General features: G+C 40.5%; 3 protein-coding genes across 3 annotated transcripts; 1 reads left to right on the top strand and 2 right to left on the bottom strand.

Moving 5' to 3' along the window:
• Positions 1-260: 260 nt before the first annotated feature.
• bub1bb (BUB1 mitotic checkpoint serine/threonine kinase Bb) lies at positions 261-4364 on the bottom strand. The gene is made up of 9 exons (XM_029460618.1): positions 4222-4364; positions 2754-2920; positions 2607-2666; positions 2363-2507; positions 2068-2264; positions 1823-1986; positions 1497-1687; positions 1310-1410; positions 261-974 (listed from the first exon to the last, which is right to left on the bottom strand). The coding sequence occupies exons 2-9, from the start codon at positions 2894-2896 to the stop codon at positions 698-700; spliced, it is 1278 nt and encodes a 425-aa protein (XP_029316478.1). The 5' UTR covers positions 2897-2920; positions 4222-4364; the 3' UTR covers positions 261-697.
• Positions 4356-9280, top strand: zfyve19 (zinc finger, FYVE domain containing 19). Its single transcript, XM_029460616.1, has 11 exons — positions 4356-4614; positions 4711-4832; positions 4929-4982; positions 5072-5238; positions 5352-5494; positions 5647-5755; positions 5918-6136; positions 6291-6367; positions 6595-6696; positions 7045-7208; positions 7436-9280. Exons 1-11 carry the CDS (start codon positions 4561-4563, stop codon positions 7512-7514), a joined length of 1290 nt encoding a protein of 429 aa, XP_029316476.1. The 5' UTR covers positions 4356-4560; the 3' UTR covers positions 7515-9280.
• ppp1r14d (protein phosphatase 1 regulatory inhibitor subunit 14D) lies at positions 9082-17781 on the bottom strand. The gene is made up of 4 exons (XM_029460619.1): positions 17357-17781; positions 9952-10032; positions 9625-9657; positions 9082-9509 (listed from the first exon to the last, which is right to left on the bottom strand). The coding sequence occupies exons 1-4, from the start codon at positions 17534-17536 to the stop codon at positions 9441-9443; spliced, it is 363 nt and encodes a 120-aa protein (XP_029316479.1). The 5' UTR covers positions 17537-17781; the 3' UTR covers positions 9082-9440.
• Positions 17782-18292: the final 511 nt, after the last annotated feature.

Raw genomic sequence — 18292 nt, 5'->3', positions numbered from 1 at the left:
TAAGCCACTTCATTAGAATAAGTAGCAATCAGGATGACATTTACGACTATTTAAATGCAGATTGTTTGTTCTTACTCAGGCCCACCGGTGTTGACTATTTAAACTGCAGCAGCAGATTACAGTCAGCACTATATTGTTCTTGCGCCCCATTAGTATTTCAAATACTGCTACCGAGAATACACTTCATGCTTTCCCTCGCATGCCCCCTGCTGACAGTGCATTTACTAAATCTCCTCTCGGTCTAAAAACAAAACAAAACAAACATTTCACTAGTTTATTGAATACCAATGACACATGGCCTGGCAGGGACATTTCCCTCAGACTGAGACATTAAACTCAGTTGAATCACCTCACTGAAGGCCTCTTTCGACAAGTGTTGGAATTGTACTAAAACATCTGCCCAAGAAATACTGAACAAAGACAGATCGACAAAGGTAGCACATATAAAAGAAAAGACTGTTCTTAAGAACAATGACATTAAATGTATTAAAACGAATCCAACACAACTGAAATACTGGGTCTTCAGTTCAAAGCGTTTCTAAAAAGCTTTACCACTTAACTGTAACTGGATCTCTAAAAAATATATATTTACAATAGGATAACAGACAATACATAGCAGTAACTACATGATATTTGCAGATCCATTTTTGACTATACGAAGGTAAAAATCCATTTGAAAAAAGTCTTCTCAGATGCATCAGTTTGGAGTGGCATTAGCTGGATCCTTTTCACCTTTGACCTCCTGCGTCACCTTTTTGAAGTAGCGTTCAGCACGCAGTTCCTCAAAGCAGAATTCAGTGGCGCCGCTGAGCAGCAGCTCTTTACAGTACATGCTCTGCTCATGTAGTTTTCCTGATTCTGCTTCCTTCTGTTGCTGGTGGTGCTCCTGTAGTCTCTTTAAAGGAGTTTCCTCTCTGCAGGGCTTACGTGCTGATAAAACTGAGTTTACTGCCGGGTTAATCTTACAAGGAGTCCTGAGGGGTAGAAGGAAGGTGCTAAATCAATTCAAAGAAATCTTCCTAACATAACCAGACAAGGTTATTAAAAGACCTTAGAAGTATTAAAAAAGCTAATGATAACTGTCAAATCACCACAACTCATAATGTGATATAGATTTATTAACCTATAATAATATGAAACAGAAAAGCAGCAAATCAGAACATTGAGAGATTGTAACTAATTTTACCTAATTATCAAAATTGTTGATTAATTTGTTCAGTATCTAGCAACCAAGTGTGATGTAACATTCAGCAAGTTATAGCAACAAATCCAAACTGCAGATAAAAGTTAGATTCTTGTAGTTACTCACATTGTTGGAGGCTGGTCTGACTCCTCAACAAAGGGTTGGAAGGTGGGTTTGGGAGGCGGTGGGGCCATAACCGTATGCCCGAATTTGGACTTCTGGGGCATCTGTGGTACATACACAGTAAATTGACCTCACTTGTTTACACTCCTCACATTAAAATGGACTAACACAAGCCCTGCTTGTCTCATACCTTGACGTCACACCATATTCCAGGCTTCTGCTCGTTCTCCTTTGCTTTGGAAGTGGGAGGGGCCGCCCAAGACTCCAACTTAGGCTCTGAAGGGCCAGCACGAGTCTTGTTCTCATCAAAGACCACCAACTTACTGTTTGAAGCATTGCCGAGGACAGAGGCGCCGTGTGACTGAATGCCTCCAGGAATACCTGTTCACAAATCACAAACCCATCAAACATCACAATTAAACAACTGTTTAGTGAAAATGTTGATATTTAGGTTTTGGTAGTAACAGCTTAAAATTTCACAACACATTTCTTTTTTGTGTATATTCACATGCTTACTTCTGATTGCAGACCCGACTCTGTTGATGGGGGCGATGGCCTTTTTCTTCCCTCTGGATTTGAGGTCAGCTAGAGAAACTCTCTGAGGTTCTTTGGGCTCATCATCACTGTCGTCCTCCTCCACGTTCATCATGACCTGCCGGGACACACGAGCCTGCAAAGCCCTGCAAACAACAATACAGGAAATAGTTATTATGCCAATATTTTCCAAACTTTATATCAGACCTGATAGGATAAGTCCGTACTTGTGAAACTGCAGGAGTTTATCATGCGGCTCCGCACACTTCTTGAATCCTTCCTGGTAAACCAGGTCAGCTTTGCGACAGTTGCCCTGATTCTCATATTCTTCAGACCAAGCGATGTAGAGGGACGTCTGTGTCACTCCTATTCCCTGAGCCTGCATGTACCTGTAAATGTCCAAGGGCTCTGGGCAGTTTTCTGCCTAATGACACACAATACACATGGATGGCGAAAGTTATTATAGCTGCATTAGTTTGTCAAAGTAGCACAATAGTCAATAGGTTAAAATATTACACATACAAATTTGATCCAGAGCTCAACATAGCGAGGATCGTCATAATATTTATTTCCCTCTGTAAATCTGGTCACGACTTGTTCCAAAATTGTGGCGAGGTTGCTCTCCTTCCCTCCCTGAGGGAAGGTTTGCTCTGTCCACTTAATATACCTGTAAAATACAGAACCATGTGTGGATTAGAAATTAAACCCTCTCAGATTTAAGTCCAGCACTTGGAAATACACTTTGCTGCTTACATATTTTACTTACCGATCCCAAACATCAAGTGGATCATCTCCGTCATACATGCGCAGTTCAGACTCAAAGGCCCTGGAGGAAGAAAAAGCCACAGAACCTCCATCATCATGTGAAAACTGCAGGGGAAAAGTATTCCAATGTTTTAAAATGCATCCTTACTGCCTCTGCTGGTTGATGGCAGAGCTGAGTCCATCCTGTTGTTGACTGAGTGCGTGATGTAAGGCTGATATGGCTCTGCCCCGCCGCAGTGGCTGGATGTTTTCTTTGCTCAGCTCCCATTCCACATCTCCTCCTTCTGCCATTGTGGAATTAAAACAACCGGATGCCTACAGACCGAGAAACACACAATATATTTATAAAGAGCTCTTATTTATTTCATCTTACACTAGTTCTGGTGTAGACTGGTGATCTTTTCATTGAATATGATTTGCGTAGAAGGCTTATTTCCTTTGACCTCCAACTTTAATAATAGATTAATCCTTTTAGCCATTTATCAAAGAAACATGACAAACACTATATGGCTCCACCTTATCCAATGTGAATATTTGCAGCTTTCCTGTTTTATATAATTTAAAACTGGATATTTATAGGTTTTGGACTGTTGTGTCAGACAAAAGATGATTTTGACTTGATTTGTTTTCTGACAAAAACGAATCAATATCTAGAAGATAATTTATGGCTTAATTGAAAAATACATGATTGTTAGTCACAATCCTAAATTATTTTAGACTTTATATCCCTAGACTGTAGCCTTCCAATAGATTTAAAGGCTTATAAAGTAGCATATTTATTCAAATGGAGAGTTTTCAGGCTGGCATGGGAATTATATCATGGCAGATGTAATGTTAATAATGTCATAACGACACAGGCCTACATCATCAAATTACGTTATGAATATGATTTGACATGAGTTAACAGTTAATAGCTATAAAACAATTACAAATCACAAGTGACATTGTATACAGAGTCAATTTGTGGAATAGCTTTGAAAAGGAAATAAAAATGTGTAATACAATTATTAATTTACTATAGGATGATTAACAATTTTAAAGAAATGACGTATGAGCACTAGTGTGTATACTAATTGTAGTTATGGACTTTTGTGTATATATACTACACAGGTATTTTCTAGGTATAGGTAATTTTTTCCTTTTCAGTGTATAAATCTGAGGGGAAACATAAAAAATAAAAGGGTAGTTGTAATAAGCTTAGGGTTCAGCCTACACGTCAGCTTTCTCACTTGGACAGTATTTTAAATGTTACATTCGGTTGTATCTTGTTCTAGTTTATATGCATGCATTTTACTTATTCCTGCATTGTACTTGCACCATTGTCTCTTGCAGTATGTTCTTCTTTATGTATTAAGTATAGTGTGTGTTGCATTGACCTTAGATTTGCAATGCCAACAACTACCCTGTACCTTTTGTGCACATGACAATAAAGCCTTTACTTCTGTGAATCTTAAAAGGACAACTGATGCTTCCAGAGTTCCACTAACTGACGTGGGGGCTAATACGCTAGCTAGCTAGCTAACATTAGCTTTAGCTCGGTCGTTGCTGTTCGCAATATTAGCAAAATATACCAGTCACATACAAAAACAAAACAACACAATTCCGTGTTCCCATACCGTTTATATGCCTCCTTTGTCTCTTTTCCAGATTATTACAGATATACCGTTGTTACAGGAACGCAGCTCAGCAGTCGGTTCTGTGTTTTGAACAAGGACCGCGAGACTATTTGGAGAAAGCTGATTGGAGGAATCAGAAGCAGGAAAACGAGGTTTGACGTCACATCATATCTTCCGGAATGGTTCCTGTTTTGATTACAGCAACGTTGAAAGGTTGAAAATGGGTAGCTAGCTGCGAAATCATTGTTAACAGAGTGAGTTTACTTTACATATTTACCCGCTAGAGCAATATCAGTCAACCTATAATTGCCTGTCTCATGACTCTCTACACGTGTGATCATGGACAACCGTTGTTATTGTTGTGCATCAAAGTTCAGCCTCTTCAAGAAGGAGGTAAGACCTTGCTAGCTAATATGAATCACAAAGCTATACGCATTGAACGTTTTAAGGAAAGTCAACTGTGTAATTTATGATGTACTATCCTCACAGCTGGGCTGTAAGAGCTGTGGCCGCGCCTTCTGCTCTGGCTGTTTGACTTTCAGTGCTGTGGTGCCTCGCTGTGGCAACACCCAGCAGAAGGTCTGCAAACAGTGCCATGGTAATCTGACAAGGTAAAGGTCAAACCATGCAAAAGTATAAACGTGATTATTAATTAGTATTAATAAGCATAGTTGCTCATTGCTCCTCTCCATTTCTTTCTTTTTAAGTGGAGAATCTCCAAACAATGCTGGAAAATGGTCTCCTCCTGAAAATTACAAAAAGTCAGTAGCCTATATGGTCAAATTTGAAAAGATGGCTCTTTATCAACACGGCAGTTTCATTATATCTAAAGTTCATGTTTCTTCAATAGACGGGTTGCTGCACTTGAGGCCAAACAGCAAGGACAGTCAACACAGCCTCTTGCCCAAGGAGGAATAAGAAACAACAAAGCAGGTCATCTACCAACCAAAGGCCTGAATAAAGAAGATCAGGCTATTGCTGATAGACTCCAAAAGCTGAAGGAGGACACTGCACCAAGTAATAAAATTAGATGTTTAGTAGCTACCATTTTGATGTAATCTGACAAATTATAGTAATCATATATTTTCTCTTTGGCAAAAGCCATTGTAAGCTTTTTACCTCTTCTTCAGAATCCATCGCCTCTGAGAAAGAGCTTGAGTCTCGCCTTGCTGCTCTGAAAGCTCCCAGCCGGCCAGTGCCTTCTACAGGAGAGATGGAGAACCGCCTGGGAGTTCTACGTGGTCAGACTCCACAATCTCAAGCTCCTCCACCTGTGAGCTAAACATCTTCCCACTTGTTTCTAACATCTTGGCACTTACAGTCTGGACAGCTTTAAGTATTTAAGGCTATTTAGAAGGACCCGCATGCTAAAACGTTAGCTTTAATTGCTTACCAGTAAATTAACTTGTGTGCTCATCTGTACAGCTGCACAAACCTCCAGATAACAGGACTCAGACTGAACAAGCCAATGATCTGATTACTCAGATGACAGAAGAAGTTGCCATAGACGACCAGCAAACAAATCCGGAATGCAGTAATTATTCTTGTCATTGATTTCTCCCACATTTAATTAAGATCTGATGATGCAGTTTTATCACAGTCTTGCGCAGTCATAATAATTATATCACAACTGCATTCTGACACCAAAAACTGACTTCAGCTACAAATACGCTCAAACCTATTAATGTCTTTGCAGGTGTAGATGGCCGTATGAATGATCTCAACAAGGGGGAGGGGGGGACATTGGATGAGAATTTGGAGGAGAACCAGGAGGGAGACAAGCAGCTGGAGACCGAGAAGGACCGTGTCCTGGAGGAGGCCATGGAGGAGCTGAGGAAGGAGCGCCATTCCCAGGATCAGATCCTCCACATGGCCAAGAGGATGGCGCAGCTGAAGGGGCAGGACCCAGACAAAGGTACGTCACAGACAAAAATCTCTGTGTACCACTTTCTTTACCTTATTGGTTATCCTTACTTTCAGACCAGAATGTCAGAACATACAACAAGCTCTAAGTGTAAACATTGTGCCGATGACAGAAGTGCAAATGTCATTATTGTATTCATCTCTAGTTACTATGGAGGACTTTCAGCATCCTGACAGTGAGGAGGAGACTGAGGAAGAAGCTGTGAAGAGAGTTTTAAAACAGGTCTGGGACTTAAGACACAATACAGTTCATTGTAATGTATATTATACTACATTTACATGATAAACGTGTTACTTCTGAGTGCATATCACATCCTTAAAGATGATTGTGAACTAATCTGGACCCGTTTAAGGTTGCCACAAGGGGCTGCTATTTTGCCTTTTTAATCATTTATAAAGACAATTGGAGGACATGTTTTGAAATTGATCTATTTCTGATGTTTGTTTCAGCTCTCTGAAGAGGCTGCATTGGATGAGGCCAGTGGCTACAACATACCTTTAGAACACAGTGGACCAAAGAACACAGAAAAGAAAAAAACTGCTAAGAAACCGGTACTAAACAACAACCAAAATACAATTCATAACACTTTTCAAGCTGTTAGAGAGAATAACAGGTTTAAAGGGGTCATTTGCAAAAACCTGTATCTTAGTTTTTATATATTTTTCTAAATTGTGTTGGGTTTTTTTGTGCAATCCAGCGGATGTCGATCAAACTGGTGTCGGGTTGTTTTGATATCTCAAGTCTTTAATGTCTTTAATCTTTTTTTACTTAATTGTTCACTCACAGGAATATCAATCAAACTAGTTACTAAGTTTATTCATTTTAAGAATCATTTATTTGTTTTTGAAAATGAACTCTTCATTTAATCCCTTGTTGATCGGATGTTTCTTTTTTTAAAGACGCAGGCTCCAGCACCCAAGAGTAGGGTTTCCCCGGCTGCTGTTGCACATCCCCTATCAGACAGTGATGACGAGGAGCTTCCATGGTGCTGCATCTGTAACCATGACGCCAGTATTCGCTGTCACACCTGTGATGGAGACCTATACTGCAACCGCTGCTTCAGGTAGCTTAACAAACATTCATTATAATAAGTGATATAATAATTCTGTTGTTTGCCTCATAGTAGAGCTTTGCATGGAAATGTTTGCTCTGAAGAAAGATGGCTGTGATTTGGAATGCATACCATGACCCAGATAGATTGTAGCCAGGCTGTTGCCATACTGTTAAGCAGCTTGAATATAAAGTATTTATCGTGGTGAATTATCAATCCACTTTCCATTATCTCCCCAGGGAAGGCCATGATAAATATGACAGGAAGGAGCATCGCACCACTAACTACACTGGGCCAAAGAAGAAGAGGAAGACATGATAGTGAGACTGCGCTGTAGATGTTTGCCTCATCAGGCTCTGGTCAGTCATCACTGTTAGACTTGTGCTTTAGACTTAAGTGACCTATTATTGTTTATAAAACTCAGAAGATTTAAACACTACCTATTATCTAAAACAAGCTGGGAACCCTTTATTTTCACCATCTTATCTTATCCAATCTGTCCATGGTGGCTGTAAACATGCGTCTTTGCACAGAAAGAGCAGCATCTTCTTTCTGTAATTACTAACAGGGATCTAAATAAACAAATACAAAAAACAATGTGTAACATTTATGGCAAAGCAAGGCCTAGAAATAGGCATAACACTTTAATATCATACGGTATGGATAATATGAAAAACAGAGCTCCTATTTTTTCTGTAATGGTATTTTAGCAAAACAGTTTCTCCACATAAAAAAAGGTTCAAGCTGTCCAACCGAATGAAGCTTGAAAGTGTTTTCTTATGTCTAATTGTCCTACTTCCCAAAGGCTCAACTTAGGCACACTTTGCACTTGTCACCATTTGATTATTTAAAGAAAACATACAGAAAGCAGCCACATCACGAGCTCATCCGGAATGATGTACAATCCCAGTAACTGTCAGCTCTGGGCTGAAGGAGTACAGAGGAGCCGGTATAAAAGGATTACTGAGGGCTTTGTTTTCTTTTGGCATCCACTGCAGTCACTCTTGTAATCTATGTTTGGCTGCAAGTGTGACATGGGTGTTGCCTTCCTTGTCCTTGTGTGTAATTCCATTATAAAGGATGCAAAAGAGTTGGGCGCTACAGCATGTCACATCTTTTTAGTTTTATTTTATAACACTGAAGCCTTTAAAAAAATGTATTTCAGTCATAATATTATCACTTGACAAAAATGTTGCAGACTAGCAGGTCTTCTCAGAAGTGTAGTCTTACAGTGTGGATGGCCTCTGTGTCAGAGAAGCAAGAGTGGAAGTTATGGAGGGGGGGGACCGAGCAAATCAGCCGAAAGACCCTCTGCGTATGACAGAGAGAAGACCAGAGTGCAGTTTCATCAGTGTGCATTATTGTCAAGCTAACTGAGGAGAAACCATAATTACTCTTTCCCTCTGGGGGGCCTGTTCCATTAAGGTTTGCATGGAGGCCGTTACTGTGTTTGCCTTGTCTGGCCATGTCATACACACACACCACAGACAGGAAATGGATGAGGATAATGGATGCATACTTAATGGACCTTTCCCCGCTGCTGATTTTTCTGTGTTTACTCCTAGACTTGACATCAACATCTCCTTTGTTTCGCTCACTCTGTTGAAAGATTTGTGCATGAAAACAGAAGCTCGTATTCTTTGAATGACACGCTGCCAGCCGCGCTGCAGTAAAGTCTTACAGTCGTCTCAGGACAGTAGGAAATAATCATTCTAAAGGCAAATAAGTGTTTAATAGCAGTAATAAACAGCAATTGTGGTAACTGGATAGTTTTATTGGTAGTATAAATTTAATCGACATGTCCATATTTATTTGAATGCTTGAAATGAATAATACCTGATACTGTTGGTCAGATGTAACCCTTTTGATGATTCATCAACAGCCATGTCTTGAAAATGTTCAATTTTATTTCGACATACAACACTGTTATTGGAACAAAAATATTTATGTACATAAATAGGCAACCGAAAATGTACAGTCTTACACAAAAACAATTGTCCGTACAACTTTTATCACATGTGGATTATTGTTATGTTTACTGGAGACAAAATGTTAGCAGTCCATAAATTAAAGTGAAATGATAATAAAAAATTCCATTCAAAACCTGACTGCTCTGGTGTTAAGACTGATGCTGACCCAGGAAGGGAGGGCGGAGGAGAGTCCCACTGACATGTTACAGTTGACGCGTGGGAGATGGGAAGATAAGAGGCTCCAAATTGGCTCAATTCTTTATTTGACCTATAATTATTTCTTCAAGGGACCTGACATTTTGCGTAGACCCTTTATCCTGTAGAGCAGCCCCTTGATAAATTCCTAAGGGAAAGATGGAGAAAATATTTTTATAGACCACACACAACAACAGTAATCAAGGAATATCTTTTCCTCTGTCAAATGTTGAAATCTTGTCGTTGCATATACATTTTCTCACCTCTTTTGGCTTTCCGCATTCCTGCAAGAGCTCCTACCAAAAAAAACACAAACGGGCTCACTAACAACAATGAACATTGCTTTTTAAGTGCAAACATTGCAACATTGGATTCCAGCAAGGGTCAAATGCTGGGTCCACATTTCAAATAGTCAGGTATGTTCCCAGGTGTCAAGATGTTGGAAGGTTCAAATTCTGGGTTTTTCCTTTGTTTAAAGAAGGGTATAAGTTCCAGGAAGCAACACATTCGTGAATATATAAACAACTAGAGTGCAATGCAAATAATAGCTAAACATGTTATTGTTTTTAAGTTAATTTGCAGTATCTTACCTGCAGACGGCTTCTCTGCCCCTCGCCTGTCAGCTCCAGGAGCTCGTCTATGTCAATCTCTAACTCGGGAATCTCTTCCTCCTTTAAAAGCAAAGAGAAACAAACGTTAACTGCAATATTCCTCTATTACTATACTGCACGCACTTGTATTTCTGCACGCTACAAAAGCTCTTGCAGACGCTGTATAATGTTGCTTCTGGCCATCCTTTCACTAACAGTGATAGGACTTTCCACACCACTGAGCAGTCATTCAGAAGGAAAAGGAAGTGTAAGATTTGATGCGACAGGGCAAGGATTACATCGCAGCACAGTACTGTACAAGGTGTTGCATTGTCACATTTGAAAGGGTTGGCACCGTACTCTTATCGCTAGGTGATCATCCGAGTTAATGGTGTTTGCTGTATTGTAGTAATTAGAATAAACCCTGTTTTCTGTCCTTAATATTTTCTCCTCACAAATGATATGATTGATGATGTGCCGCACACACAAGAGACACCGACAAGCACTGAAGCATGAAGTCAAAAAGGCTCAAGGGGGCCATACTTGCCACATGACACCATCAGATTTCATGGATGGTTTACTCGGCTAGCATTTAGCTCAGCCTAAATGTTCTCGAAAGAATATATATATCTCTCAGCTAGGTTGTCCCACATTTGTGAGTTAAGATACAAGCTGAAGGGCAGCATTAACTGTAATATATAAAGGTCTTACTAAATCCATATAAACGCCTTTTTCTAAAAATGTTAGTCTTAACTAAACTATTGTTGGCAGCACATCGAAAGATTAATGCCAACCTCCCACAAGCACTGTATAAAAAGTCTTCAGATATAAAAAGCAAAGTAATCAATTCATGGGACAGGATTTGATCCACACCTTTTAAGTACATTTTAAGAGGAAATGAAGAGTGCTCACTGCAAGAATACTGATATCCAGAGTCAGCAGGTGGACACTCATTCTTGACAAGTGGGGCCTATTTTTAAGAGGAATATTTTCCGGTTGGGGAGTTTTCATGGCTGGTGAGGACTAGGCTCTGGATGAGGAGAGAGCTAATCAATGTGGAAGTGCTGAGTGGCGGAATAGATGGGCCCACCCTCAGTATCCCCTGTGCCCCTCTCTAATTGATACATGCTGCCGGTTTGGACCCTGCGTGATTCTGCTGATGTGTGCAGGACACATGCAGGGCAACGCTTGGTTTTTAAGTTTACGCTGTACATTTCTGTGCTGTTTAGGGTTTGCTTTAACAGCTCTACTGTGTTAGGCTGTGGATGGTTGCGTTGAGCTCTTTGGTTTGTGTTTTGTGCTTCAATTGGTAAAGGCCCTGTCACACAGAAACGTATGCCGGCGCATACGAAATATCGGCAATAGGTTGATATAAATTAAGGGTATGTTGTGATCGTTTGAAGGACGCAGACAATACGCTGAACACGCCAGACATACGGCCCTGTCACACAGTTCTGTACTGGCAGAAACATGCCGGCGTATATGAGAAGTAGCTCAAAATGTGTCAGAGTCCAAATACGTCCAACTTTCCCACAGCGGTGTTGTAGCTGACGTATACATAACGAATACATAACAAATTATTATACGTATGTCAAACATATTGATAGCGTATCACTTACCTATTTAAAACGTATCGAGCGCCTGGCCAACGGAGCTTGAAAAGTGCCATCTGGTTCACGTCATGCTGATTCTGGAGAACGACTAACATGCTGAACGCTAGCTGTACTGTAGAAACACGTTTAATAAGTTACTCCGTCGTCAGGCATCATCTTAACATAGGGTAGGAATAGGGTATCCACTCGTTATCAATAAACTGGCTGTAGGGATTCACCGTCAGCCGACGTAGCCTATATCTAACGTACCTCTAACGTAGTCACGTAGGTATTCACGTACTATATTTACGTAGGTAAATATTCACGTACTGTATTTACGTAGGTAAGTATTCACGTACTGTATTTACGTAGGTAAGTATTCACGTACTGTATTTACGTAGGTAAATATTCACTTACTATATTCACGTAGGTATTCAAGTACTATATTCACGTAGGTAAATATTCACCTACGTATTCCGTATTCACGTATGTCTAACGTAACGTAACGTCTGCATATCTTATGAAGCACACGTCGGGTACGTCCGGTCATTTTGAACATGCTCAAAACATCAGCGTTCAACAACGCACCCCAGCGTAACACAGCATTCGTTGGGTATTTGTCTGATACATTTTGTATTAGTAAGTGATACTATATCAATAGGTTAGACATGTGTATCTGTATATGTTCACTTTTCCGACCCGATGAAAAGTTGGACGTATTTGGACTCTGACAAATATTCGTATGCGCCGGCGTACGTTTCTGTCATACGGATATGTGACAGGGCCTTTAGGCCAAATACTTTTTTTAAAAACTTTTGTATTCGATTTTCAAGAAACATAAACGATACATAACTATGTCAATATACAAGAATACACAAGACAAAGACATTTTTTAATAATACATAGAAATTTAAATGAATATAAATAAATACAAAAAATATAATAAATAATATATAAAAAGAAAATCATACATATATTAAACTCTGCAAGTAGTCCTGAGCTAACATGATGCTAGAGCAGCCCATCTAATGAATGTGAGTAAGTTTTTATATTGTTTCTGCAGATGAATTACGTATATTCTGTCTTTACCATTTTGGCATCCAACTATGAATTTTGAACATAACCACATTTTCTGAAATAGGCCTACATGTTGGCTTTGGCTGATCTTAAAAGTACTTATTTGCACTGAACAAGGTTTAATAAAAATAAATCCAGTATATAGCCAGTATTTATCCCCCCTCTGTCGGACCATACAGAGCACTATTAAATATCAATGAGAGGAACATTGAAGAAATAGGATGACCCTTCCAGTATCTTTTCACTATTTCATAATGTACGCAGTTGCAATTTTCATCTTGTCGAGAGTTACCTTCATTGTCAGAGGAAAATAGCATTTTTATGAGGCCTCTGGGCAGAAATGTCGCAGCAGCACTTTTTGAAGTTTAAAAGCAACGGGCTGGAGCTAAAATGAATGTTGGCACTAATTTTGGAATTCATGAATATCAAAGTGGTTGTAGGAGGATTGCAGTTTTAGACGAGCAATACAGATGCATTCTGGATAAGCGGTTGGATTTTGCAGAGATAAGATGACCTCCACTAGAATTTATAATTCAGAACCAGGAAGGTTTCATCATCATTAATGCAACACTTTCACTTGCTGAACTAACAGCAAGACTGTCATGAAATTGAGTATCGATATTCATGGGCCCCAGTGAACAGTTCCTAATGACATGGCCCCCTGACCCGTCATCTAGGGCAGGGGTTCCCAAACTTTTTGTGGCCAAGGCACACCAAAGACCAAGCCAAAATCTCAAGGCACACCTGAGTTCATATCTGGGAAAAATCCCCTCTATAACACATAGTATCACTGTTATCACTCTGTGAACATTTATTTAGTCCATGTAAGAAGCTATTCTCCTTCACACTAGCAGAGAGCCTTTGATGTGTCACACTCTATTATTTCCCACCATGCGCAAATAGCTAAAACGGCTTCGCTTTGACAGATTTCTTTTTTTTAATGATTGTTTTATTTATATTTAGGCCAAAGCATATAAGACCTATTGTTTCTATATTGTGAAATAAGTGTGTAGGACCCCCCCCCCCCTGAAATTCAAGACGTTTTTTTTTTAATATATATTCACAACTCACTTTTCACATTGAACAGGTGCTCTTTTATTAAATAAACTAAACGCTTATGTCATTTATGTGCACGTTTCAGTTGCTTTGCATATTTACATTCTCTCCTCTGTTCTGCTTCGTGAGGGGCGGAGCTCCGCTTCCGAACCCACACACGCGCCCTTGATCTTTGCAAGGTACATTGAAAACCAGAATTTCTATTAGATTTCATGGAAGATCAGAACAATTAGTATCCACCACAGGACAAACTGTAGAGTGCAAAGTCCAGTACAGAATCTATTGAGCAGCTTATCATAATATTGACGATGACCTGTAGCGATTGTGGTGACCCATTGACCTTTACTCCATCCCCTCCAGCAGGCCACAATTCCCACTTAATACATATCATATTTTAAATTATAAAGCCAGATTATCAGGAAGTTTACTGAATGCGCCACTTGAAAGTACTCATTATATTATTATATTATATATATATATATTATAACTTTCCTGTAGCCCAGCCCCCACACGTAGGCCAATTTAACAACTTTTGAAACGAGACACCTCAAAGACATTTACCATGAATTTTGCTGTGTTTGTTTAACTCCTCTTCAATATTGTGGCTGTTATGAGGCAGCTATCAGTATCTTAGGCTACGTTACTGGTTAGAGAATAATTTTGATATTTGGGGACTAATCTACACTACATATGAAGCCATACTCACTATTTCCCCCTGTTTCCAGTCTTTATGCTAATCTAAGCTAACCAGATGTATCTTCATATTGAATATATTGATGTAAGATTTGCCAATTTCACATTTAACTCTCAAGCAGAGAGCTAATAAGGGCATTCACCAATATAGGTGAATATTCCTTTAAATGTTTTCTGTGGTTTTCTACATGTTCATTACATGTAAATCTTTAGGTAATGGTATTCACTAACCTATGATGCTGGAAAATCCTACAACAAAGCATCACACACACACACACACACACACACACACACACACACACACACACACACACACACAAGTGTTTGCTATGATAATGTAAAGGAAGCCATGCCCAGGAAATCTAGCTGTTTGGAGAAGATGCCAGTGTGTGTTTAGCTTATCAGACGGTTCCCATTTCCTGCCGGAGGCACGCACTGCACACGGATCAAAATATTTATTAAGCCAGTCATGACACAGTTTTAAAAAAACAACAAAAAAACTGAGTTTAAAGAGCCAAAATCCTGTTGCCCAATTATATAAGAGCGGGACAATTTCTGAATAAGAATGAAAACTTATGAAAACATAATGTGTTTACTCTGAGTCTGCGATACATGATGTCTTTTTAAGTTAACCTTTGTGTCAGTGGACGTTCTATGACTGTCCTGCAGTCTTCCTCATAGCTTAGTATCAGAAGAGGAAATACTGATCTGGGTGACTATACACACACACACACACACACACACACACACACACACACACACACACACACACACACACACACACACACACACACACACACACAGTGTGTAAACATTGCTCAACATTCAACAGTCTGTCCGAGAGCTGCTTTTCATACCTTTTCTTTTAGTTTATCATTTATCAAAAGGTGTGAACTTTTCAATGAAGGTGGCCACTTCAGCCTGAGGCAGCACTTGTATGAATTAGAGATGAGGCTAAATAATTCAGGTGGTGACACAGGGGACTGATGGTAAATGCTTCCACGCGGAAGACTCTGAGAACCAACAGAGTAACCTTCCCCTGAGCCCATGCAAAATTCATTACACTGGCCAGTGCACATGGACGAGCCACGGCTAATTCCATACAAGTGACTAATGCAAATATCCAGTCTATCCCAATGTAAAGCATTCATTTTCATATAGTAAGAACGTAGACTATTATTATTATTATTATTATTCATGACGTCAGCACTATCATCATTGAATAAGAGGCATTTCTACTATTATCGCTATCTTTTCTTATCGCATCAACCGTACCGAGATCCGATCATTCAGCTTCAGGCCAAGTACTGCAAACGTGAAATTATAAAAGTCCGTTTCTGGGACATCAAAGATCTAAAAGAGTGCGCAGAGAAAGACTTCAGATCTGTTTTCACATGTCCTGGTTTCCACTTATGTAATTTATTCCGCCCTCAGCTAGCTTTACAAGCATCTTATCATATATTACAACAGGGAGGAAGGCTTGGGATGTAAATGGAATAAAGTATCGGGATGAGGAATATGGTAGCACTATATTTAAAAATCCCAGCACTCAGCTGCCACTAAAGTGTGTTAAAATTACCCCAAGCAGGCTTAACCCTAATAATCTACTTAGCTAGTTGTCTTCAACTAGATTTGCGGTAAACGTCCATGTCAGCCAGCCAGTCAGATGGATGTGGATGCTTGCTCACGTTCTGCAGCATTAGGATAGTGCCATATGCAAAGGGCTCCCTGGCAGCGTAAGGGGATGCCAGACAGAGAGGTGGCTGCAGGCCGTCTGCAGCCGAAAGGGTCTCTGTGTGGTTCAAGTATTAAATGAGAAACAGTTTGTGTCTGCCGGCTCCGCATTGAAACGGAGGCGGTGTTGTCATCCGATCTGCATCGTCATTGGGAAGCTCATGCTCCAGAACAGACTCCCCTAATTCCACCGTGCCATGCTGCCTCATGTGGGCGCCGAGACATCTGTTGCCATGGTTCCCCCTCGGAGAACGCCAAGCGAATCAATATGGAGCCTCTGACATAATGGGATTGTATCCCAGCGTACAGGAGCGGAGTTATGGAGGTTGTGTTGCTGCGTGTGGGAGCTGGCTGATGTCTCGACATAAATCCTTGCACACATTAAACTTTACCATCTATGCAATGAGGCCATTAACTAGACACACTATGGAAATAACAAGCACGCATTTCCACATTACAGCTCTTGTTTTGACATGACACATGCACTGTGAAATTATATAAATTGTATATCTTGAATAGTTTTGAGAACAAAAATGCATGTTTATTTATACAGCAAGTTTCTCTAATGTCTACTCACTGTCATCATAGGGGCAAGTAGTTTCTATCATGCATAGCTATTGAGTGACTGTGTTCTCGAGAATGTGTCTGCAGCAACTGAAAGACAAGACACTTAAATGATGACATAATGTCCTGGATGCCACCATAACAGCAGGACATGAGAACTACAACATTTGTAGTTTATTATTACTTTTATTACTTTATCACAGAGTTACAGGGATATTGTCTCGGTGCTTTGACTCTGTTCCTTTGCTCCTTATGTACTAATTACACTGTGTTAAACCAATTTAAACGTAATTAGACGTAAATGTAGTCATATGGCAACCATATGTTTAAAGGTGTTGCATTGTCAGGTTACCAACCTGCTTGTAATTACTTCCTACTTCCAACTTGAATCAGACATTCAGACACAAATAATCTGATCGCTATGGTAGAACACTGCACAGCTGATACTGCAGTCAGGTTGATGACACATGAGGGCTTGTGTGCCAAAAACTGCAGCCATGAAGCAAAGCTACTCGTCTCCCACTCCTCTTTTATGTCGCTGTAATCTCTCATAACGGACGGATAGCCCACCACAGGCACTTATGAGCAGCTCACTGCCTCCCTTGCTCCCGTCCCTCACCTCGTCCTCAGCCACCCAACACAGTGTGCTGTCTGAGTGTGTGTGTCTGTGTGAGCCAGCCCTGCCCTACCTCGCAGTCAAACAGCAGGTGCAGCTGCCCGTCGATCCACTCCTCGATGTCCAGCCTCCTCTGCAGGTCCTTGCGGTTGTATTTGACTGTCAGCTTGCCCAGCTTGCGGTGCGCCGGCTCCTCTGTTTTGTCTGTTGCCTGGAACATCACCCTGGACTGGGTGCTAGGCTCTGACGCCATGGCTGCCACGGCCTCAGGAGAACCGTGGAAACACACTGAGATTACACCCACACACACACACACACACACAGAAAGACAGACCCACGGGCTCGGAGATGTTCGTTTTGCGAACCCTGCTCTGTCTCTATCAAGTGGGCTGCTGTTCCCACGCGTATCTCCTGTTATCTTGTTCGTGCTCCTCTCTATAACGCTGTTCTCTGCCTGTCCTCTCTCTCTCTCTCTCTCTCTCTCTCTCTCTCTCTCTCTCTCTCTCTCTCTCTCTCTCTCTCTCTCTCTAAAGCTCACTGTCTTGCTCTCCTTCCCTCCTCCTTTTGCAACACCCACTGGCTGCACTATCAGGAGGATGGTAATGAGATATGCCTGTGTGTGTGTGTGTGTGTGTGTGTGTGTGTGTGTGTGTGTGTGTGTGTGTGTGTGTGTGTGTCTGTGTGTGTGTGTGTGTGTGTGTGTGAGAGAGAGTCTATGCATGCATTTGTGTGTGTGTGCACATGCACTTCATAGGGTGTGTGTTTGCTTTTTGTTCTCTCTCTGTGTTATAGCAGGGGGGAGAGCATAGGTCAATTGCAGCTGTAAAAAGTGAATAAAGGGTGAGAGGACAACCACAAGTTAGGAATATTACTCTTTACTTACTGAAAATATGCCGACATGTGTAACTGACTTCACAACATATACAAATGTGTAAAAATGAAAAACACAATGACTGTCCAGTTTACTTTCGATGGTTGACCTTGGTATTGGTTGGCAGTCTAAAAAGCA

This window comes from Cottoperca gobio, chromosome 22 (assembly GCF_900634415.1).
Source record: "Cottoperca gobio chromosome 22, fCotGob3.1, whole genome shotgun sequence".
Lineage (NCBI taxonomy): Eukaryota > Metazoa > Chordata > Actinopteri > Perciformes > Bovichtidae > Cottoperca > Cottoperca gobio.
Note: the sequence above shows the minus strand (reverse complement) of the source record. Positions and strands in the feature narration are given on the sequence as shown.

Coding starts and splice junctions, on each gene's coding strand:
- zfyve19 (XM_029460616.1), top strand. CDS start 4,561: ATGGACAACCGTTGTTATTGTTGTGCATCAAAGTTCAGCCTCTTCAAG. Junction 4,615..4,710: donor TCAGCCTCTTCAAGAAGGAG/GTAAGACCTTGC, acceptor CTATCCTCACAG/CTGGGCTGTAAGAGCTGTGG. Junction 4,833..4,928: donor TGCCATGGTAATCTGACAAG/GTAAAGGTCAAA, acceptor TTTCTTTTTAAG/TGGAGAATCTCCAAACAATG.
- ppp1r14d (XM_029460619.1), bottom strand. CDS start 17,536: ATGGCGTCAGAGCCTAGCACCCAGTCCAGGGTGATGTTCCAGGCAACA. Junction 10,033..17,356: donor ACCTGCTGTTTGACTGCGAG/GTAGGGCAGGGC, acceptor TTGCTTTTAAAG/GAGGAAGAGATTCCCGAGTT. Junction 9,510..9,624: donor AATGCGGAAAGCCAAAAGAG/GTGAGAAAATGT, acceptor TCTTTCCCTTAG/GAATTTATCAAGGGGCTGCT.
- bub1bb (XM_029460618.1), bottom strand. CDS start 2,896: ATGGCAGAAGGAGGAGATGTGGAATGGGAGCTGAGCAAAGAAAACATC. Junction 2,265..2,362: donor TTGAGCTCTGGATCAAATTT/GTATGTGTAATA, acceptor GTGTGTCATTAG/GCAGAAAACTGCCCAGAGCC. Junction 1,411..1,496: donor GAATATGGTGTGACGTCAAG/GTATGAGACAAG, acceptor TATGTACCACAG/ATGCCCCAGAAGTCCAAATT.